This window comes from Sphaerodactylus townsendi, linkage group LG01, assembly GCF_021028975.2.
Source record: "Sphaerodactylus townsendi isolate TG3544 linkage group LG01, MPM_Stown_v2.3, whole genome shotgun sequence".
In the NCBI taxonomy this organism is placed as follows: domain Eukaryota; kingdom Metazoa; phylum Chordata; class Lepidosauria; order Squamata; family Sphaerodactylidae; genus Sphaerodactylus; species Sphaerodactylus townsendi.
Window position 1 is genome coordinate 189,141,223 of NC_059425.1, and position 24,484 is coordinate 189,165,706.

The window sequence follows — 24,484 nt, forward strand, 5'->3', positions numbered from 1 at the left end:
ATGCAAACAACGTACAGCGGAACCTCGGCTTTCGTTGGTAATCCGTCCGAAAAGAATCGATGACAACCGAAACCGATGAAAACCGAGGCAACCTTTCCATAGGAATCAATGTAACCAATGAATCCATTCTAGGCACTCCAAAACATAATAAAAAATACATTTTTGGTGAATAAACATAGTGTTTAATGCTGAAAACAGTAACAAACAGTAACACTAGGACCAGCTTCAGAGCCAGTGGACCAATGTCGCACGGAAAGCGTCCAAAGATAAGTCTCGTTTCGACGCCTCTTTAAGATTTGTCTGAAATAGGGCAAAGACATTGTCACTAAACAAGCTGCAGACGCCTGCAACAGCTTGTCCGCGATTTTTTCCACAAACCCTGCACCTTTACTGCAAATTGATGGAAAACCGAAAAGTAAATCAATGAAACCGGTGACAATTTTTTCACTGAAAAATCGATGAAACCAAACCGGCGAAAACCAAGGCAATGTCCTAGGTTCCACTGTATTTCAGCCTTAGCTGCCCATCTGGAGTATGGGTATAGTGATACTGGTCTACTTTACTAACCGGTTGTAAGGATTAGTAAGAATGCTTGTCAAGGACTTTTATAATTCAGGTGAAAGCACTACAGCTAGACATGAAAAGTTTCATCTGCAATAATGCTCGGGTGCAGAAAGGGGTAGCGCATTTGTAATTTAACACAGTCTGTGAATAGGAATCCTCCATTCTTTGGAATAAGTAGATTATACAAAGTAATATCTCGTATCAGAAAAGACAGTCAGATGCAAGCAGAAAGGATCAGCGCTGTGAACACTCTGACAAAAAGGTGTGAGGAATTGCTTCTGATGCATTATGTTTTCGAAATTTCTGTAATGTGTAACAAATACACACTGAGACATACAGTACAAGATTTGCTCTGTCTACACCACCATTCACAGTACAGAAAAGAGATTCAGATACAATTGCAAACGGTAGTTTCTCGTTGCAGGAACGAGCCTTGAAAATCGTTGCGCTCACTTCTCTCCCTTTCTTTTCTGCTCAGGAACTGAAAACATTCCAGTATGCAACAAACCGTAGTTTGGCATCACATCCAAAATGAATGAAGTGAAGAACTACATCTTGTTCTCTTGCATACAAGCAATGGATTGAATCCAATGAAAATGTCTAAGGATGGGATAGACTTGCTAGTCCTGTTCCGGGGGTGGGGGATGGGGGACGGGGGACGGGTAGTGGATCTCCTACCTCTGCTTGTTTCCTGCTGCTGCTGCTCAGAGTGGCATGGGAGAATAACAAAGGTAGTTGGGGCAACAATGTGACATTACTTCTGGGAAAGAACAGGAAGTGACATCGGTCTTCTAAAGGAATCCTCGGAAATGACAGCCACCCTATAACATTTCTGCTCTCAGTCTCCCATTGATTGCCAGGCCCTGCTGGAAGTCCAAGGATTGGAGGAGGGGGATGATTTTCGCTGATTCTGCTTTCATGCTGTTCCGAGGGGTGGGGCAGGTGTCCTGTCATCAAGGAGCAGATATTTGGGAGGCTCAGGACTGGATTCAGGAGAAAAGGAAATCCCAGTCTTGAGTGTTACAAACGATGTACAGAACAGATGAAGAAGAAGAGAAGAAGAAGAAGAAGAAGAAGAAGAAGAAGAAGAAGAAGAATTTATATCCCCCCTTTCTCTCCTGCAGGAGACTCAAAGGGGCTTACAATCTCCTTGCCCTTCCCCCCTCACAACAAACACCCTGTGAGGTGGGTGGGGCTGAGAGAGCTCCGAGAAGCTGTGACTAGCCCAAGGTCACCCAGCTGGCGTGTGTGGGAGTGTACAGGCTAATCTGAATCCCCCAGATAAGCCTCCACAGCTCAGGCGGCAGAGCTGGGAATCAAACCCTCCAGATTAGATACACGAGCTCTTAACCTCCTACGCCACTGCTGCGTAAAGTCCCATTAAGAGTCCCATGGCGCAAAGTGGTCAACTGCAGTACTCCAGTCAAAGGAGCAGCTGTGGTGTAGTGGTTAAGAGCAGGTGTACTCTAATCTGGAGGCATCGGGTTTGATTCCCCGCTCTGCCGCTTGACCTGTGGAGGCTGATCTGGGGAATTCAGCTTAGAATTCAGCTGCTGCTGCTGCTGCTGCTGCTGCTGCTGCTGCTGCTTCTTCTTCAAAGCTTGACTCATGACCTTTTGATCTCAATGGAAGTTGTTTTTAGGTAGCTGGCTCAAGAGTGACTCAGCCTTCCATCCTTCCAAGGTTGATAAAATTAGTACCCAGCTTGCTGGAGGTAAAGTGTAGATGACTGGAGAAGGCCACGGCAAACCTTCTCCAGTCATCTTGTAATGTAAATTTAATCTGCCTAATAAATGTTGTGATGTGTTGTCACCTGATGGGTCAGTAATGACCTGGCGCTAGCACAGGGGACTATCTTTGCTTTTTAAAGAACAGATTTGCATTTGTAAGTTCGAGTAAATGTGAACCAGAAGAATTATGGGTTGAAACCAGAGATGTTATCAAGGAAGAATGCACAAAGAGTTCATGTAGCCAAAAAAAATAAAAATGAAAAGGCTCGATGGATTGTGAAGCTTGTAAAATTGCTGATGGACAAGAAACAAAAGTGAAAAGTGAAGACATAGGATCAGAAGAGAACAACAAAAAAAGGAACAATAAGAGAATTCAAAGGGATTTTTTTCTAGCACAGTTAGGCCTACTGAAAGATAAACAAAGAGAAACATTAAGTGAGCAGGTCAAAATTAAGAAAAGATGGGAACAATACACTGAAGAACTAAACAGACAAGATAAAAGGATGACACATTCCTCCCAAAAAGAATCTTTTGAAGAAAAACCTACTGTCTTAGAAAGTGAAGTGAAAGCTGCATTCAAATCAACTGGGAGAAACAAATTACCAGGAGTAGATGGAATACCAGGTGTCATGCCCCCACAGAAGCCTTTATTATTTAAATTTATTATTTCCATTGTTAAGTATCAGTTTCCCATAGCGAGCATGGGTTTAGTCCTCTGTATAGTCTCCAAAGGGAGGGAATTTTAGTTAGCCCCTGTCCCTTTAAGAAGTTTCCCAAGAGGCAGCCTTTCTATTACCTCCCAGCAATGCCCCTGTTTAACCAGTTCAGTACAGGTGCCCTTTTCTCAGCTTTTCCTGTGGAAAAATTGGGAAATTTGGAGGACAACAAGAACACACACGCACGCACGCACGCACGCACGCACGCACGCGCACACACACACACACACACGCCCTCTCTCTCTCAGATGAAATATTTTTTCCCTTTTGAATGAGTAAATTCTTTTGAGAATAAGGTTTTTCTCACTCATATAGCATCAAAAAATCTGAGGCACTGAAACACTGGGAAATAGAACACTGAAAAAAACTACTACTTTCCCCCCTTTTGGAATGAATGAAAGGGTTTACGCAAAACGTGTAACATGACAATTGTTACATAACACAATCCACAGTATTAGATAATGATAATTCCCATGCATCCTGTGGACATAGTCAACATTTTAAAGAATATTTTTGTTTAAATTTAAATAACTTTGCCAAAAATTAATATGCTGTTACAATGTTAACAAGAAATTAGTATAATTTTATATGCTACTAAATTATAAATCATGCATTTTATGTTGTTCAATCAAAGAATGATGTTCAGGTTTGATAGGAAAGTAACTATGGCATATATTCAACAACCTATCTCCATTCTTTTCTACCACCACCCCCAATAGGGTTTTTTCTCCCCGTGGCTTCAACATTTCAGGAAAATTACATTTCTAACCACACGTTCGGTTGCAATATTTTGAAAACTTTCTTACCTGTGCAATTTTTGAGGCCTGATCAATCTGATTGACAGCTGTTTTGGTGTCAAGCTCGGAATCCGCCTCCATTTTTCTCTGAGAGACCTGGGGCTTTTTATCCACCTCTGCCTCCCTACTGCAGGTGTATCCCGGCTTCTCTCCCACGTCTACGCTCGTTTTCCCCAAATGCGATTTGGAATCAGATTTCATGTCCTCTTTAAGGCTCTGTTTTTCTAGTGCAGAATGAATGGTACTCTCTGAATTCCGGGGTCCTTGCTGGTCAGCATCCTCCCGAGAAGTCAATGGAAAAGCATCTGTCTTTGGATGGCTGTCCTGTGCCAAATCACTCAGCTCTAAAGTGTCTGCTTTCAGCAACTTCTTCCTTCCTAACAGAGGCTGCTGTGCTTGTACCGTACTGCTTTTCCGGGCTTCCTCGAATCCAGAAATCCTTCCCGAGCTCTGTTTTGTTTTTTGTTGCTCTACATCGCTTGTAGTCCTGTGAGAGGAAGGGGGAGCCATGCTTGGGCTAAGGTAGACTTCCGGTGCCTGGCGATCCATTTCTGACTCCCCGACTCCGTCGTCGTTTATAAATACCGATTCCTCATGAAGAACAAAGTCCGCCAAGCACTCTTCAGGCTGTTGAGCTTCCGGCTCCCGCTTCAGTTCACTGAGTTCTGCGTAAAACTTTTCCTGGTCGACAGAACTGTTTGGGTCCGTTTCGTAGTTGCCCACTTTGTACGTGCTTTTGCTACTGTTCTCCTCAATCTGAACCACATTTAACTCCTGACCGCTGAAATGTGCCCGTATTTGATACAGATAGGTCATCACAGTCAGTTTGTCAGGGATTGCTAATAAAACCATGTCAGAAGGTTCGAGCAGCCGGGATATTCCTATACTGGCAAATCCATCGTAGGCCTTAAAAGAAACAAAAAGCAGAGTCAGTGTTTGTACCGTGAAGGTACTGCAATTCTGCACAGCAAGCTGGAACAGAGACTGTCAGCCACCGAAAAAATACCACATAACTTTTCCAGGAGAGCACACAACTCAGCTCGGTCATAAATCAATTGACATTTTTCAATTAGCTTCAAATGAAAAATGGATGTTTAGCACTTCATAGCCAGTGCTAATTGAGCTGTTTGTTATGGCACCATTCTAAAAACAAAATGAAAAAGGGGAAATTTTAAACAAATGAAGTAACAAAAACAACCACCACCTTTATTTGGCATTTAAAAATAGGTTCTAGAGCATTGCCAGACATTTTTGAAATACAAATCAAGAGTACATTCAAAGCGCAGACAGGAAGACTATATAGCAGTATACATTACTTAGAAAGTTCGGTCACTTGTAAAAGAAATTTTGCTACTTTTTCCAAGAGCATGACATCTGTGTTGTTTAACAGAAGCTCCACAACAGAACAGTCAGAGTCACTTTCAGATTTGTCTAGGGCCAGCCTGGGAGAGAAATTCCTAATGCCCACATATCTCGGACAGTCAAGAATAATGTGAGCAAGAGTCTCCACTTGATTTTTACAGTGTGGACAGACCCGATCCTGGAGAGGTATGGATAAGTAACGACCCTTTGAAATGGCCGATGGGAAGGTATTGGATCTGGCCCTTGTGATAATCCATCTCTGTTGGGGTTCAGTTAAGAATTCAAGATATTTGGCTGTGTGCCCCTGTTCCGGTATTATTCCGACAGAGAGGGGTGAGCATGATTTAATTGCTTGCCCCAACAAGATATGATATTCCTGTTCTAGAAGTTTACTTTTAACAAATGAAGTACATTCCCAAAGTGACCAAGTGGCTATCAATGCTGCACCAGGGCTAAACTGCGCCCAGGGGTATGACCGCCTCCTTGCTCCCTCCACCCCGACTCCCTGTGCCCCCCACTCCACTTACAGGAGCCAGCAGGGGAGCCCAAAGGAGGATGAGGCCGGGGGCATCATGGTGGCAGGCAAGCTCCTGGGCCCCCTGCCAACGGGCCCCGCCCCACCTCCCTGCAGGCTGGCTCCTGCCATCCCCAGGGCCTGGGGACGCCCGGCAGGGAGGCTGGGGATGGCGGGGCTTGGCGGCGTGCACCCGGGGACATGGGATACCCCATGTCCCCATTAGTGGTACGCCACTGGTGGCTATAGCGTAAACCAGTGGTGGCGAACCTTTTCGAGACCGAGTGCCCAAATTGCAACCCAAAACCCACTTATTTATCGCAAAGTGCCAACCCGGCAATTTAACCCGAATACTGAGGTTTTAGTTTAGAAAAACGGTGGCTCCGAGGCGTGCGTTACTCAGGAGTAGGCTTGGTGGTAGTCGGTGGCTTTGCTTTGATGCAACCGTGCAACTTTTCCAATGGGTGAATCACGACCCTAGCAAGGTTTTCTCAGAAGCAAGCCCCATTACCAGCAACCGAGCTTACTCCCAGGTAAAGGATCGTGCTTTAGTTCTTCGCATGAAAATCAGTAGGGTTTAACAGCACTTAACAGGGTTACCTACACTGCTTCCCCAAAACTGGGTCTTAGGTTTAATGCTAATAATCGAGCCCAGGCCAGCCTAGATGTGGGGGGGGGGCACTCTGTTTACGCGCGCCCACAGAGAGGGCTCTGAGTGCCACCTCTGGCACCCGTGCCATAGGTTCGCCACCACTGGCGTAAACAGTTTGGTTGAACTGCATGCTGTCATTCACACAGTGTTTCTTCCTCTTAATATAATCAGAAAATAATTTTGAAGGATCAAGTGTGTTCCCTGCTTGTGGCCTTTACAGTAGAAATGTCAGTCTCCAACATTCCACCAGAGCCACATTTTTACGCCTGTCCACAAATGTGACTGAAAAACAAACACAAATATTTACACAACCCGCAATTAAGGGTGCTGGAGTAGGACTGGTAGATCCGGGTTCAAACCGCCATTATTCCGTTGGATTTCTATTTTGTAATCTGCCTTTACTCTCAGCTAGAAGGATAAATTCAATACACACACAAAAAATGAACCAGATAAATACTTGTGTCATGACACTTGCTGGGGATAGTCACTTGCACTCTTTTTCAGCTGCACCCACAACCCAGTGTTGTTATGAGGATAAAATGGGAACTGTGTGAGTTTGGAGCTATTTCAATATAAGTTGGTAAAATCGGGCATCCAGGCATGATGGAAGAGACCACGTGTGGATAAGATGGGGAGACAGGAGTTGCAGAGACAAAAGCAAATTCATGTTCACCTCAATGCAGCCACTTATTATCTTGCACATCAGTGAATGCTAGTCATTTTCACCTATGGGAACTAAGAACACGACAGACTTGGTCATACCATTGCCTATCTTTACGGTGGTACAGGGCAAAGCAGTATACTATATTTCTCTGTGTAAAGTGACACACACTATACGCCCTTGCTACTTTTAACATACAAGGTCTCACTTTTTATTAAATTCATGCTGATTTATTAAATTTACATTTTGCCCTTCTCTACACACAGGATAAATCAGAGTTGAATCCAGTAGCACACTAGAGACCAACAATATTTTTGGGTCAAAGCTCCCTTCATCAGATGTGAGTTGGAATGGAGATCTCCAAGTCCTTCTGCCCCACTCAGAGATCTCCATTCCAACTCTTAATGAAATGCTTTCAATTCTAGTGTTGATCTTGTTGGTCTCTGACAGCCCCATCCAATGGGGGAGGGCCGAATCTGCCGGTGGGAGTGTTGCGGTGCTGCGCCGGTGGATTTGCGCTTGCCTCGGTGGAGGGACTGATCTGCTGGTGTGCAGCCACCACAGCGCTCCCTGATGGTGGGATGTGGTGTGGGACACTGCACCAGCATCCCTGAGCCCCTGCTGGTGTAGCGAGGTGGTCCAGGGGCATGGCCAGGGGAGAAGCCGATGTTAGTCAGATTCCTTCTGGCCATTTGCCCATTGCGCTGCCAGCCAGGGCTGCAGATGGACGCTGCCCAAAAGGTGGTGTAAGTCTATTAATTCCAATGGAGGCTCTCCAGAGGCAGGGAGGATTTTTTGCATTTTAAGCCCCCCCACACCGCCGGGAAGTCTCCGTGGAAGTGGTGGCCTGGAGTGGCTGCATCACTGCAGCAGGGCACCTGATGTCTTGGATGGGGATGCCCGGTGGCACTGGACACAAATTGTGCTGTTCTACAGGAGATCAACACGGGTCCAGTGGTGGGATTCAGCAGAACCGGTTGTTAAAATGGTGCTTGTGAACAACCAGTTGTCAAATCATTTGAATCCTACCACCAGAACCGGTTGTTAAATTATTTGAATCCCACCACTGCACTGGTCCCTTCTGAAACGATCTTTGTGGAAGGATACATTAGGGTTGCCAACTCCAGGTTGGAAAATTCCTTGAGACTTGGAGGTGGAGACTGAAGAGGGTGGAGTTTTGGGAGGGGGGGGCCTCAGGAGGGTAAAAGGCCATAGAGCAGTGGTTCTCAACCTTCCTAATGCCGTGACCCTTTAATACAGTTCCTCATGTTGTGGTGACCCCCAGCCCTCACATTTATCCATTTTACAGATGGAGAACACTGATGCAGAGAGTCTTAGGTGACCCCGTGAAAGGGTTGTTTGACCCCCAAAGGGGTCCCGAGCCCCAGGTCTTAGGTGACCCTGTGAAAGGGTTGTTCGACCCCCAAAGGGGTCCCGACCCCCAGGTTGAGAACCACTGCCATAGAGAGTCCATTCTCCAAAGCAGCCATTTTAGTCAGAGGAACTGATCTCTTTAGTCAGATACAATTCTGGAAGATCTCCAGGCCCCATCCAGAGGTTGGCAAACACAGCATATGCTGACAACAAAGAATGTGTGTGACTCAGGAATTCAAAAAAGAACTTCCATCTGTAAAAAAAAAACAAGTGCCTAAAACAAGCAAACTTTTTTTTCAGGAATTTCACACAGCAAACAAAGTAATCTGGCATCGCTCCATTTTTGGCATTTTTAATTTGTGATCAGATTCTACTAGGCAGGGAATCGCAGACATTTGTTTTGGTTTGGAAGTGTGGTCAGATGCCGGGGAAAAAAATCAGCAAAGCACCCTAAATCAGCTGATAGGAGTCTGTCTGTCTGTCTGTCTGTCTGTCTGTCTGTCTGTCTGTCTGTCTGTGTCTGTCTGTCTATCAACCTGTGTTCTTTTTGTCGAATAACCACCACATTTTTCGCTATGCATGTAGTTGATACGTTGATCGCTTCTGGAAAGCTTTTAAGAAAGCAAATCTCTTCTAGTGCTCCCCCTTCAGATAGTGCTAGAGCCCTTCGGGGATGAGGCAGTTTATGAAATATAAATAAATAAATAAATAAATAAATAAATAAATAAATAAATAAATATCCCTTTAACGAAAGTATTTGGTGCATCTGGTTTTTCCAGTTATGGAAAATCACAGCTGTTTCTCAATTTACAATTAACGATTGCTACCCAAGACAAGTCCTGAAAAACAGTATTGGGTTTCAAGGAAGACTTTTAAAGGGCACCGTGGGCACTTAGTGCTTTTGGTGAGATTAAAAACAAAACAATCCCCCACTCATTTCTCATGTTTATGGCAGTTTTTTGGGGGGGAATCTTTGGAGAAGGACAGTTGTGAATGGTTAAAATCAGAGTTAGAAACTGGATCAAGAGAATGACCAAGAAATCTGCCTTTAAAAGTGTACCGCAAAACCCTTTTGGTAAGTATCTTCTCTGTGATTAACAGGGACCGCTTTGTCACTCTTTTTCCAGCGAAGGTCACTAAACAGGAAGGAGAGATGGGGGGAGGAGAGACAATATCTGTGAAAACAGTCTTCTGTAATAGCTTGTAAGGCGGCTGAAACTGGAATGATGTAATTGGAATATAAGCATGTGAGTGCATTTTTTTAGAAAGAACATTATGAGCTTTGAGACTAGGCATAACTCTACCCCACCCACTTTTTAGAAAAGATATACAACACAGATTACCATAACCAGATACAGATCTAACATCTATTGTCAGTGGAGATGCCAGCAAGAAGCAATTAAACACGATCCAGTGAGCCATAGTGTTAGAAGCGAGAATGATTAAACTAAGGCTATCGTACTTTGATCACATCACAAGACAAGAGTCACTGGAACAGACAATAATGTTAGGAAAAGTTGAAGGCGGCAGGAAATAAGGAAGACCCAATATGAGAGGGATTGACTTAAGAAAAGAGGTTGTGGCCTTCAGGTTGCAAGAGTGGGTTAAGGTGGGTTAAGGTGAGCAAGGTGGGTTAACAATAGGACATTTTGTCGTTGACCATTCAGTGGACTTACTGAATATGCCCTGTTTTGATGAGGCCTTCAAAATGGCTGAACAAAGATTGTTGGACTTGAGAGTTCCAAAGCTTAAAGCTGGCGGCCAAGAACAGGTGTTCCCCAACTAGCATGTTGATCCTGGCACATGTGTATAACGCTCTTTCCGTCTCTTTGCTGCCAAATCCTAAGCAAAGACGAAGCCCTGGCAACTTCACAAGGAGTTGGAATGCATTACCATCAGCCTTCCTAACTTTGGTAGATATAAAAAAACTGAAACATACTAAAAAAGATTCTGTCCCTGCAATGTTATCGGTGGCAGTGTGGGAAAATGCTTATGCATTACCTATTTGAATGTCCCAGACATGAAAAAAGATCTAAGGTTAAAAGTATAAGGAATCACGATTTTGGCGAAGCCTGCTTTGCAATAAATTCTCGCCAGAAATACTACAGACTACCCTCACTTGCTGAATAATAATGATTTTTATGCGAGCCCTCACACTTGCTTTCAGCTTAAATAAGTTTTCCCTCCGGGCTTTATTTGCGTAGGTGGATTTCAACAACTTGGAAATGAGAGAAAGGGTATGCTCTTGTGGTGAACCAAACAAATGCGAAACATTTGGCAATACTTCATCAACTGCTTTGCTGCCCTAAATCTGCTAATATCAGATCGTAAAATATTCCAATAGTCTCTTTCTAGGATACCTAGTGGAGTGGGAGAATCAGGTAGACTTCCTTTCCTTCTGGACAATTCTGGCAATGAAACTTGTGAATTGGTAGCACGATTTTTACTGGAGGTGATGCACAGTCAATAATTTATATTCTATCTTAAAACCTTTGTATTTGTGTACCTTTTATCTCAGGTTTTTTATTGTGTTATGATTATTGTTATGCCAAATAAAGGCTTATTATTATTATACACATAACAACACAGCACAAGTGTCTGGAATTCATCTCTGAATATCGAGTCCTTCCCAAGGACCTAGGATATTAGAGGTATTTGCGTAGAATGTTTGCAGTTCCTAGAAGTGCTGCTTTCTGCAGCATGTGGACTGATGTTCTGTCCAAGTTTAGGCTTTCCAGTTGTTTTTCAAGATTTCTTGGGATTCCTCCTAGAGCACCGACTACTAGTGGGATTACTGTTGTTCTTTTCTGCCACAATCGCTCAACTTCAATTCTTGTAGGTCCTTTTGTGCATTTTTGTGATCTTTCCAGCTCTTTTGTCCTCTCTACCCTGCTGTCAACTGGCACAGCAACTTAACATCTATGATCCAAAACATGTTTTTTTCTCTATCACTTTCATTATGTCTGGGGTGTTGTGTGCCAGGTGTCCTGTCTGTTTGTATTCCTAAAGTCCCTATAGAGTATTTTTGCTTCTTCATTTTCTGTAATGGTCTTCTCTGGCTTCTGTGCTCTTTCGCATTACCAGGTCTTGCTACAGGAGCAGGTCGTACTTTTTTGCAAAAGGTTCCAGTGCACCATTGCTGCTAGCCTATTGTGACGTGCTCAAGATAGTCAGTTTAGGCTATTTTCTCTACAACAGCAGATGATGTGTCTCCAATTTGCTCATCATCCTCTTTGCAGAGACTGGGTACACTTTGGGTCATTGTAGGACTTTTCGATTCCAGTGTCTTTATTGCATTTTGTCCAGAATGCTTGCTCCCTAAGCAGCAAAAAAATCAGGCTCCTCTCCAGTTTCCTTCTTTAGAGTTCCCCTTCTGAGAGCCACTCCCATGTTTCTTTGTTATCCAACCTTCCTCTTCAAATTGTTCCTTAAAGTACTTTGCCCATGGAGTGGCTTGTTTTAGCCACTGCTCCTTTCGTGTTTTAAACTGTTGGACTCTATACTCTTTTTTGATTCTTTGCAGCTTTCTCAGTGCATCTCAGCCTTGTGGACTTCTTTCAATGCTGGCTCTTGACTTTCTTGGATGTATTTTTTTCCAGGCCTCTTTTTCTCTTCCTCTACTGATTGCTTGATGTGGAGCAGTCCCTCTTTCCCTCCTTCTGACCTTTTCTGCCTAGGGTAGAGTCTGTCTACATCACTCTTTTTCTTGGATGCACGTGCTCGATTGATGGTCATAATTTTCCTTGTTTTTCTCTGTCCAGGATGTCCAATTCGAAGCTTGTGTCCAGTTAATTATGCCAAGCAGTGTAGCTGCAGTACTACAGGCAACCGCGTAAGTATTAATTGCCTTCTCATTGTATTTCCTCCATTTAACTCTTCTTGATTTCAAAATTTTTCTTTACCCTTCTCTAAGATATTCCTTCCTAATTGCGCCTTTGACTTCTGCATAGCTTTGATGTTCTCTCGCTTCTTCTGCAGTATCCCTAAGTATTTAGTAGCTTTCATTCACTGGTCAAGCTCTTTATTTCTATGTTCATTTGGCATATTCACACCCTCGCGATGTTGCAAAGTTTACCTTTTACTGAGTTCCAAAGTTCGCACACCTTGTCCAGAGTCCAAAATCCATTGCAATGTCAGTGCTAAAGACTCTCACTGTGTTCAGTAGTGACTCAATCTCTGCTTTTGATTTTCCATAGAGCTTTAGGTCATCCATGTATAGAAGGTGTGAAATTTTTGGTGAGTTTCTTGCTGTCTGATATCCTTGACCTGTTTTCTTCAGAATTATAGAGAGCGGAATCATAGCAATGATGAAGAGTAGTGGGGACAGGGAGTCCCCACTATTATTATTATTATTATTATTATTATTATTATTATTATTATTATTATTATTATTATTATTATTATTATTATTATTAGATATTCTGGGAGACTGTTGCAAACTTTCCTTTAGTCATAATGAAAGGGTAACAGCCTTTTAAAAATGCATATGCACCACATATTGCTGTAGTTTTTGTACACTGTGGGTCTTGTTTCTTTTTTTAACCTTTGAATGCCAATAAAGGCTCGTTGTAGACATTTTTGTAGGATGTTTTGTCATTTTTGTTCTGCTGTCAAGTCACATCTGACTTCTGGCAACACCTGGTGGCGTTTTAAAGGCAAGAGACGTTCAGAGGTGGTTTGCCACGGCCTGGCCTCTTTGTCATGACACTGGTATTATTTGGACGTCTTCCATCCAAACACTTGACAAGGTCGCCCCTGCTCAGCTTCTGAGATCTGAGGAAATCAGGTCATCCAGCCTATTCATGTTGGGGCCATTCATTCATAGGACTGCTGAAAGTTGGAAGGGACTTGACACCACGTAACACCAACACATGTCACAGTTTACGAGGGATGTCGAAGGATACAGGCACATGCAGAAGATAATGATCAGGAAACTGGGCATTGCCTGTCTAAATAATACAGCTTGAGCTTGGCCTTGGCCGAGAATGGGCAGGATATAAATTCAATATAATAAAAATAACATAAATAGTAAATCCATCGATTCCATGGCAAGCGCTGAAGAAAGAAGTCAGAGATGATCTGGGGTGGCAAAAGGTCTGCTCTAAAAAAATACGGTCAGAGCAGCACCGAATATTCGGAGGCATCCACAGGATCTCACCCTGGAGACCAACAGACCAACTTTTGGAAGATTTGGGGTGTCAATTACTAAAAATTATAATGTCCTAAATCAGGGGTAGGGAACCTGCGGCTCGAGAGCCGCATGCGGCTCTTCTGCCCTTGCACTGCGGCTCCACGAGCAGAGCCACCAGCCCCATCCTGCAGGCAGCAGGGCGGGCGCACCAACTGCCCACGGTTGGCTGGGCCGCGCCGTGGGCTTCCCCTCTCACCCGCCCCGTTTGAGCAGGGTGGGCGCTTTCCCGGCAGCCGGCGCAAGTGGCCGGAGGCCACCGGCTTTCATCTCTTTTGCCCGCCTCTGCTATTTTGCATGCATCCATGCACTTCTCAGGAATGAAGCGGAGTAAAAAGGTAGAAAAAACCCCAATATATATAGTGTTCTCTTTATTTTTAAATATAAAAAAAATTCATTTGTCAGGCTCCAAGTGTTCTTTCTTTCCTGTGAAAAACGAGGTCCAAATGGCTCTTTTGAGTGTTAAAAGGTTCCTAACAATCAAACCCCTGTCCTGTAAATAAAACCAGACAGGTGTTTTATCTTGAGAAAAAATATGCTTGAAAAAAAAACAACCCATCGCACAGCCCTGAAAAGTTAAACACCAGGGTCAAGTCGACAGATCAGATTTTTACTTCTTATTGCTGTCTTTTTATGATTACCTACTAAATGAAAATGGTAAACTTTGATCATTGCGTCCTGATCATATGCCAAGTAATAATAACTGCCAGAGGCGTAGCTGGGCCATTCTGTGTAGAGTTTTCATTGCTGGTGTCAGTTCCAATGACTGCTCCATTCTCAGAAAGACGTTGCACAGGAACCTTTTCACTGTTACTGCCTTCTATAAAACGGACGGACGTTGCAGGAGCTTCTCATAAGCACCATGAACCAGTATCCACATTTCCTCCTCCTGTTTGAACAATGTATTGGTTCCCCTAAACTTTCACACAGTGTGTAACAGACTTCCCTCGGTGATACACCTCTGAAGATGCCAACCACAGATGCAGGCGAAATGTTAGGAACAAGATCCACCAGACCACAGCCACAAAGCCCGGGAAACCCACCAGAACCTGTTTTCAATAGCCATGTAGTGATTGCTCATGTCCTATAGCATTCAAAATAATTTGAAGTTCCGTCAGCATTCCCAACCACTTAATTTTAAAAGAGCCTTAAAATCTGTCATAATTACTGATCTTAAGGAAGTTTTATTGAAATTCTTTCAAACACATCAACGTAAGTTTCTTAAGTCTTCAGAATGCCCACGGTGCTCTTTGCGAGGCTGCCTGTGGAGACTGTTCAGGAGATTTGATTGGTGCAAAATGCAGTAGGGAGAATGCCAACTAGCATTTACTATGGGGGTATACCCCACAAGTTCAGAAAGAGCTATAGTGCCTACCCATTCACTTCTGGGCTCCCTAGGTCAGTGGTGGCGAACCTATGGCATGGGTGCCAGAGGTGGCACTCAGAGCCCTCTCTGTGGGCACACATGCACAGAGTTCGTCTTGGGGGGGGGGCAGAAAATCACCCCCCCACACACACACATCTAGGCTGGCCTGGGCCTCTGGGCACGCCATGTAGGTAACCCTGTTAAGTGCTGTTAAACCCCACTAATTTTCATGGGAAGAACTAAAGCACAATCCTTTACCAGGGAGTAAGCTCGGTTGCTGGCAATGGGGCTTGCTTCTAAACCCTTCTGGGGTCGTGATTCACCCGTTGGAAACATTGCATGGTTGCTTCAAAGCAAAGCCACCAACTACCACCAAACTTGCTCCCAAGTAACGCGTGCCTTGGAGCCAACCATTTTTTCTAAACTAAAACCTCAGTATTCAGGTTAAATTGCCATGTTGGCACTTTGCGATAAATAAGTGGGTTTTGGGTTGAAATTTGGGCACTTGGTCTCAAAAAGGTTCGCTATCACTGCCCTAGGTGGTATAGTGGTTAGGAGCTGTGGACTCTTAATCTGGAGAAGCAGATTGTGTTTTCCCACTCCTACATTCCTGTTGGGTGACCTTGGGCTAATTAAGTTCTTCAAAGCACTCTCAGTCCCACTGACCTCAAAGGGTCTGTTGTGGGGATTGCCCACAAGGGGAAGGAGTTTGTAAGCCACGAATCTCCTCACAGGAGAGAAAAGCAGGATATAAATCCAAACTCTTCTTGTCTCCTCTCAGTAAAAAATGCTAGAGCCTTTAAAGCTCAATTGTCTGGATCCAAGGTATTTAAGGACCACTTCCTCACACACAAACCTTCCTAGCAAAAAAAAAAAAATGATAACCAGTGGGACTGGTTGGTGCACCTTCAAAAATGATGTCTACTTTCAGAAGCTAGGTCCACCTTCAGAAGTGAAGTAGATGATCCTTAGGTGCTTTTCAGTGATGGTGTCTTGATGGTGGAACTCCCGTCTCATACACCTGGTCGCCCAGAACCCATTGCCCAGTTTTAGGCGCAAGACTCTTTTTTCCACCTAGCATTTGACTGACACCTCCCCGGCTTTCCTCTGTGCAAAGACATATTCGTTCCCCCGTGGCTTAGAGCAGTTTTACGGAAACTATCACATTATGGACTCTCTCAACAACTAATTACCAGCATGAATTACGGTAGAGCTAGGGATCTTGTTAAACTTAGAATCATAGATGTCGAGAGGCAACACGATCTGAATAAACTTAAACACCCAATTTTCAGTAAAATAATGCTGAATAAACTTTCAATAATGCCTTATCTTACTTCTTTGTTTAACGTTAACGATTGAAGAGCCTACAGCCTACTCCGTTACAACACCCTTTCGTCTAACTATACCAGGGGTAGGGAACCTGCGGCTCGAGAGCCGCATGCAGCTCTTCTGCCCTTGCACTGTGGCTCCACGAGCCGAGCAGCCGGCCCCATCCTTGCCCACCCTGCAGGCAGCAGGGCGGGCACCTCCATGCGCTTCTCAGAATGAGCGGAGTAAAAGGTAAAAAATAAAGTGTTATCTTTATTTTAAATGTCAAAAATTATTTGTGGCTCCAAGTGTTTTATTTTCCCGTGGAAAACGGGTCCAAATGGCTCTTTGAGTGTTAAAGGTTCCCTACCCCTGAACTATACCAACGGGATTTATAACAAAGTACCAACTGAGGGTAGAATTTGCAGTTGTCAAATAGGAGGTGTTGAAAACTCGGAACATATATTATTTGAATGCTCATACTATGATGAGATACGTTGGATGCTTCTGTCCTTTGACCAGACAAACTCTCCTTTGGCTAAGAAAGAAAAGGTTAAAATACTGTTATCAGATACCAATAAAAATCTAACGTATTCTGTTGCCAAGTTTGCCTGGATAGCAAGTAAAATCAGGAAGGCCCGACAGAGCACTATTGGCTCTGCCAGCTAATCCTTATTATTAATTATTATTAGACTGACATTCCACTCATTATCTTGAGCTGATGTTCTGAGTTCCTGAGGCCTATTATCTGCATTTTGTTAACTGTTTTAATCTGTATATTTGTAATATCTGTAAATTTTATGATTTTAATTCTTTTGGATCTTGCTGGTCAATGACCGTAAATAAACTATGATGATAAGACTGCTAGTTCATATTTCGTTTTACTCTTGAATTGGATTCTAAGGTCTTCCAATTCAGCTGTTGTGCTTCCTCATATTTTAATGTTGGTTTTAATGTTTGTATTATTCTTTTCACATGGTAAACAGCCTTGATGTATTTTGGTTAAGACTGTGATTAACACTTTTTTTTAATTGACTAAAATAAGACTGAAGAGCTCATGAGGTAACTTGATGGCGCAAAAAGTCATCCTCTCGTGGCAACTTGGTGGTCTGATTAGGTGCTTCTGTTCAAGCAGCATGTCTGACAATATTTATTTATTTACATTTGTTCCCCACCCTTTACCACAGTCTCAGGAAGGGTTGCAACCCCCCCCCATGCAATAGTAAAATCACAACAGTAAAATTCAACAGTATAATCACCACAATATCCCATCCTAACCTCCCCCAAAATCTAAAATCTCCAGCACTCACCACACCCACTCACAAAAAGGGAGAGGTGTACAGGCAACTTCGGGGCCCCTCCCAGTGGGCAGAATCAGCCAAACACCTGGGTGAAGAGGACAGAGAGTAGGTGCCTAGTGAACCTCTGGAAGGAGGGTACTCTACCGTGTAGATAAGGGGGTGGGGCAGTCAGGCGTTCAGCCATATGAACATGAACATGTGAGAAGCAGGACTGACCCTGCTGGCATCTTCCAACCTCTATGTGGGCAATTCCACATACGAGTAAAACAGGTTCGACCTAGTTCCCTGAGAAGGGTATTGACCTAGATCGAAGCCATTGTTGTTCCCTACTGAAACCAGCTTGATCCCAGCTCGGAGGGCGGGATCATCCTGTGCCTCTTCACCACTCCGTTCCAATTGGCTACTGTTCTACGGCCATGTTCCGTCTATCCTCACACACGTTATAAGAAAAAACTGCCACAGGAATGGAGGGACGAAGGTGCCGTTTTTTGATTGGCCAGCTGTACGTATGCCCGAAACACTCAGCTGTGATTGGCTGAATGGGGGACTCCTGGCACCAGAGATTCTGCACTTTACTGGAATCGAGCTGAGTTCGAGCGTGGTTCCCTGAAAAAGTAGTCATTCCCAACTGGAGTTGGAAATTTGACCGTTACACAGGGCGAAGCTGGTACAAAACCACGTCGATCCCAGTGGTTGTGCGGAGCACTTAGGTCGAACGCAGCTCGAACTTAGGTCGATAACGCAAGTGCGGAATCGACCTGTGGTCATCTGAAGTAGGGACACAACTCCTAAGTCAGGGGTCTCCAACATGGTACCCATGGGTGCTAACATATTTCCTGATGCCTACCAAGAGCTTTTAGAAATTAGGCAGGGCCACGTGGGGCTTTTCCCAGTCAAGCTTCTGATTGGCCACCAGAGATTTGGTTGGTTTGACATATTTTTAACAATGTTGCTTTGGCAGCAGCCTGCCCCCACAGAACCAAGGATCTTCACTGAGCGACTGACAGTAAGCTGTGGTAGCCATTTTGTGACTGTGCCCACCATTCTGTGTAGAAATTCCAGAGGTGCACATAGGCTCAAAAAGATTGGAGACCCCTGCCCTAAGTGTTAACGCTCCTCATGCATACACTCTGTTCACCATTTTGGATGAGTGCACCAGAGTCGAAGGGTTGGGCCAGCAAAGGCACACTACACACCCCTATAAGAGCATCCACAGCCTCAGGTGTGTGGCATGAATGGATGCATATCTGCTGCTCAGCTAGAGTTCTGAATCTAATTTTTTGACACTGTTCTTTCTGCCCTTCTTATACTGACTCGCTTGAACATAAGGGAAAGGAGTTTGTCAGCCCCTTTGAGTCTCCTTGCAGGAGAGAAAGGGGGGATATAAATCCTCCTCCTCCCCCTCCTCCTCCCTTAAGTAATTTCATAGCTTAGGCCAGTGATGGTGAACTTATGGCACGGGTGCCAGTGGTGGCACTCAGAGCCCTCTCTGTGGGCACATGCAAACAGAGTTCATCATATGAGGGGGGGGGAGAGAATCCCCTCCCCACATGTAGGATGGCCTGGGCCGCTGGGCTTGAATATTAGCATTAAACCTAAGACCTAGTTTTGAAGAAGCAGTGTAAGTAACCCTGTAAATCGCTGTTAAAGCCCACTGATTTTCATGCAAAGAACTAAAGTGCAATCCTTTATCTGGGAGTAAGCTCGGTTGCTGGCAATGGGGCTTGCTTCTGAGCAAACCCTCCTAGGGCCATGATTCACTCGTTAGAAGAGTTGCATGGTTGCTTCAAAGCAAAGTCAACAACTACCACCAAGCTCCTAACCAACTGTTTTTTCTAAACTAAAACCTCAGTATTCAAGTTAAATTGCCGTGTTGGCACTTTGCGATAAGTAAGTGGGTTTTGGGTTGCAATTGGGCCATTCGGTCTCAAAAAGGTTCGCCATCACTGGCTTAGGCCCAACGTCTCTGCCTTAACCTCGGTCGTGTTCTCGGACCTTCCTACCAATGCAAAAATGACTTTTTTGCTCTCAGTCCTTAGGCTGAAATAACTGAAACTGTAGCCAAATTTCTGCTGTGTGTTTTGGATTAGGTTCCCTTGGCTTCTGTTCACATTATTCACATTGTTCTTTACTGGATTTACTTCTGTTCTTTGTCCCTATGTTGTATATGCGTAATAAAGGTCTCTGACTCTGAATCTCATTTTGGGCAGTGAAGATGGAATAAGTAAGGGGGCTCATAGTCTGATCTTGACACTGACCAGTAGACTACACCATGGTTGGATACTGGGGCGGGCTAATGCCAACTTCTCCTTCTAGTAGTGGATGGCATTTCCCATTACTTCACTTACTGAAGCACTGAGGCGCCCTGCTTGGTATACCACACTAGACCAGAAAGATCCAGGTTTCAATCCTAATTCTGACATCAAACGTGCTGAGGGATTCTTGGGCCAGTCACTCTCTCCCAGCGACACCTACCTCACAGGACTGTTGTGAAAATAAAACTGGGAAGCAAGAGCCATGCAGGCTGCTCTGAGCTCCCTCAATGCTCCTTGGGGAAAAGAGGGTAAAGAAAGCAAGCACTGGATCATTATTGACCTATGGGGTGACGTCACATCACAACATTTACTGGGCAGGCTTTGTTTAAGGGGTGCTTTGCCACTGCCTTCTGTGGTCATCTATACTTCATCTCAGCAAGTCAGGTACTCATTTTACCAGCCTCAGAAGGATGGAAAGCAAACTGACTTTGAGCCAGCCAGAGGCGTAGCTGGGCCAGAGTGCGCCCGGTGCGCACTCTGGCTCCCCCCCCGCAGCACCCCCCCACACACTTACTTTAGGAAACCGAGCAGGCTGGAGAACAGGCCTGCCTGTGTGGGAACTAGATTTCCCAAGAGACCCTGGGAACTACATTTCCCAGGAGACCCTGTTCTCCAGCCTGCTAGGTTTCCTAAAGTAAGTGTGGGGGGGAAGTGCCACAGGGGGGAAGGGGGAGGGGGGAATTTTCGGCCCCCCACGTGACCCAAAGTCGTGCGCCCGGTGCGTGGCGCACCCCCCCATCCCCTGGTAGCTTCGCGACTGGAGCCAGCTGCCTGAAACTGACTTCCATCAGGATCGAACTCAAGTTGTGCGCAGAGTTTTGAGTGCAGTACTACAGACACAGTACTCTGTGCCACCAAGATCCTACTCTTGGGAAAAGAGCACAATAAAAATACCCTGCATGGTTAGATAGATTTAAATATGACTTTGTTCATTTTTATGAAAAGGAATTTCAGACCAAATGGCTGCCAGTGATATCATAGTTTGGCACTTAAGTAAATTCACAGAAAACATTCATGCCCTTCCAGAAATGGCAGAGAAGCTATGGGTCTGTTTTGCTGCACTAGAGTCTGAGAAGTTAAAAAATATATATGCCGAGTTGCCTGTTTTCATTGCCTCACTCCATTATCCATTAAGACAGGACTTAATATTAAAATATTTATATTCATACAGACATAATGTGTGTTACAGGAGACATAAAACGTCGAAAACACCTAACGAATCCGAAGGCTCATTATTATGAGTCAAATGGAAGTAATTAGGAGGACTGAATTTTAATGCCCGTCACACTTGTGAAATTAAAAAAAATGTTTTAATGCAAGAATCCTTTTAAACCTTAAGAGGTTTACAAGCAGAACAGAAAACTACCTTTGCAGGTACGCAAATTTTGTCTTCTATTTCCTACTCATAACCGTTGCTTAATTAACAACTGAAAAATGAACACCGTCACCACTCTGGCTAAATGACTGACAGACATCAATCGCAGTCCGTCAACAAAACCATCACCGGCTGTATTCTAAACACCCCTCTATTGTTTAGCTGACATATTGGCCAAGGTCAGATGTCAAAGGTAAATATCTCCTCGAACTCTACCCCCCCCCCCAATTCAATGCAGTTTTCACAAAATAGGAACAAAATTTAAGGAGCCACCTGGGATGGCAAACAACCCCCCCCCCCCCCACTGGAGTTTAATCTGTAATTTTTCAGAACTTTCAGCCAAATGTATGTATTCGTAGGAGAAAATCCGTTTCGTGAGCAAAATCTCTCCTAATGCTTCCGGAAGGTGAGCTTGCACAAGTTAATGCTTACAGCTAAATTCAGGTTCCTCCGTTTTCTTTTACTTCTCATCCCCCATCAATTTACAGGACAGAACTGGACAAAAGAGGTCTTATGCATCCATGGATGGAGTTTTAATTGGTCAGGCGGAGTCATTGTCAAATGTGCTATACATCTGCATGGAATTTATACTTGGCGATTGTTCCCAGGGCTGTGCTCATTCCAATCAAGGGCACATGGGGTTATCGGGCAGAACTGTGTGAGCCTAGGAAACAAATCTGCAGGAAGCAACTGAGATACTCAGCGTAGCTGTCAGGCAAAGAGTTGCAAAGTGATGAAAGGCGAAAAAACACGGCTCGGCATCAACAATTGCTTCTTTAATAAAAGGAATGATCCAAATTAGAGTCCCTATTAAAGAAACCGGCTAATCAGTTTCGTACGATACCCCCCTTCCCACCCTTGGTCACCATTTTTAAGAAATAAAAAAATGGCCTTAATTGGGTTGTACATTTAACAGCATTTGTTCGGGGAAAAAAAAATCAAACTTCTATTTGCAGTGGCTTATAATCATGTTTGATTAGTTCTTATAGTTCTCAAAGGGCCTTGAAGTCATGTTTGATTAGCTCTCGTCGTTGCAGGATTTTGAAGTTAAACACGCCGCAATAGAAATCAGTGTGATGTCACAGATAATCCTCTTAGGTCATCAAATGGCTTAATGGATAATTTCAAAAAAGAAGGCAAAGCATCTGCTCTGAGAGCACATTCTTCACTCTTCTTTTCCAGCAAACTTTCTACACTTTGCTGCTACAGCAACGAGAACGGGGTATTTTTGACACTTCTCTCGTGTTCGGGGAGGAAGGACATATAAATACCAGCCAACTTCCTCAATGTTGCCCGCATGTGGTTTGAACATGATTTAGGCAAGATTAGATCCATACCGAGAATCTACGTTATTTCACACTTCCTCCTCTAGATGCTTGTATTTCTCTAATGAATTGTATTTGTTTCCTACCTACGAGACAGGGAGCATTTTAAAGGAGGACATTTAATCCCCCCCCCCCCGCATGCATTATCTTAAATTTCATAAACTGAAATACAAAGGAGATCCATTTGAAGTATGAAGTCACACTGCCTAGATGAAAAAAAAGCACCCAATAAAACAAATTGAGCTGATTTGCAGAGAGTTTTGTTGTAGGCGAATCAAGTGGAAAATGAGCAATTTTAAAACGGATCCCTCTAGGGCCAACGACTTGACTCTTATGGAAATTAAAGTTTGCAACTGCAGCAAAAGACTTTTGTAGGGAGGCAGCATTAAGAACCAAAGTGTATCCTTGGTATTGTTAGATGGAGCCTCAAATCACAAAACTCATTTTAGAATGTCCCTTTATAACCTTTTACATCGAAAGAGTATTAGATTACCTAATTTTATTAAGGATTAAAAAACCTGGGCCTGGAATGCCATCCAACGGTTATTTCATTAATATTTTTTGTCATCTTCTTTAAAACAAAAACTTCTTACAACAAATTTTTTTTCCCAATGCTCTGCATAATGTAAAAAACTCAATGCACCTTATTGCTCGGTTTAATTGACTGCACCGGATAAAAAGTCCATGTGAAGTTTTATCTCTGCTTCTCTCTCTTTCTTAAATAAATACCATCGCCGGCGCCTATTATAACTGCAGCCATGAGATCTTTCACATTAAAGTAGTGGCCACGCGAGCCTCGAAGCAAGATAATTATAGAACAATGACACACTGTGCTGATAATTAAATTATTAAGACCAAAATAGGATGATCACCAAAGACCTCCCGCTTTTCCTTTTCTCTCTCTTTCACAGTTGACAAAGGCTGCTGGTGGAAAACACTGTCTAGTCACAGCTGACTCCTTGGCCCTTTCCCCACTTACCGTTTGCTGCGCGCTACTCTCCCCAAATAGCGCGGGGTCCAGCAGCGCTCCCCACGAGTCCGGGCGGCGACAACGCAGCCGCCCCGACTCTGCCGCTCTCGCGTCCCCTCAGCGCGCGTCATTTCTGGCGCTGAAAAAACGGCACCTTTTGATGACCCCCGCAGAGCGCGGGGGCAGTGGGGAACACGACCCCGCGCCAGAAATGACTCGCGCTGAGAGTAGCGCGCCGCAAACGGTAAGTGGGGAAAGGGCCCTTGTGACCTGGAAGGGTTTTCAAGGCGAGGCGTTCAGAGGTGGTTTGCCATTGACTTCCTTCATGGAGCAACCCTGAGCATCCAGCGTGGTGTAGTGGTAATGAGCGGTGGACTCTAATCTGGAGACTGGGGTTGATCCCCCACTCCTCCACACGAGCTGTGGATGCTAATCTGGTGAACTGGGTTTGTTTCCCTGCTCCTCTACATGAGCGGTGAACTCTAATCTTTACCATCTGCTGTCCGGGCCCTGCGGGACCTTGGCGAGTTCCGCAGGGCCTGTAAGACCGAGTTATTCCACCAGGCCTTTGGGGATGCCAGCCGCAGACTGCCTGCCCCCTCTGAAGCCCCCACGACAGTTTTGCCATCTTCAGCATTGCCTGATTGCTGATTCCATCCATTTTTGGGCAATGCTGGCCCTCCTGGCCTTTGGGTTGGGCGCCATCTGTGCATGCATCTGTGCATGTATTTTTATCTGAAATTTTTGGAATTGCTGCTATCATGTATTTTCATGTATTTTCATGTTTTATCGCTATATTGTATTTATGAGACCTTATATTGTATCTGTTTTATGTCTCATTGTACACCGCCCGGAGCCCTTCGGGGGTTGGGCGGTTTATCAAGCCTAATAAATAATAACAAAAAATAAATAATAATCTGGAAAACTGGGGTGGATTCCGTACGACTCCACGTGAGCAGCAGACAG

General features: G+C 44.3%; 1 protein-coding gene across 6 annotated transcripts in view; it reads right to left on the reverse strand.

The window, feature by feature from the left end:
- Positions 1-24,484, reverse strand: part of EHBP1 (EH domain binding protein 1) — a 453,701-nt gene that overhangs the window by 196,117 nt on the left and 233,100 nt on the right. For all 6 annotated transcript variants that reach the window (XM_048501846.1, XM_048501837.1, XM_048501820.1 and 3 more), the window contains one exon: positions 3,817-4,713. In XM_048501846.1, the coding sequence (XP_048357803.1) occupies positions 3,817-4,713 (897 nt within the window). The remainder of the gene's footprint in view (positions 1-3,816; positions 4,714-24,484) is intronic.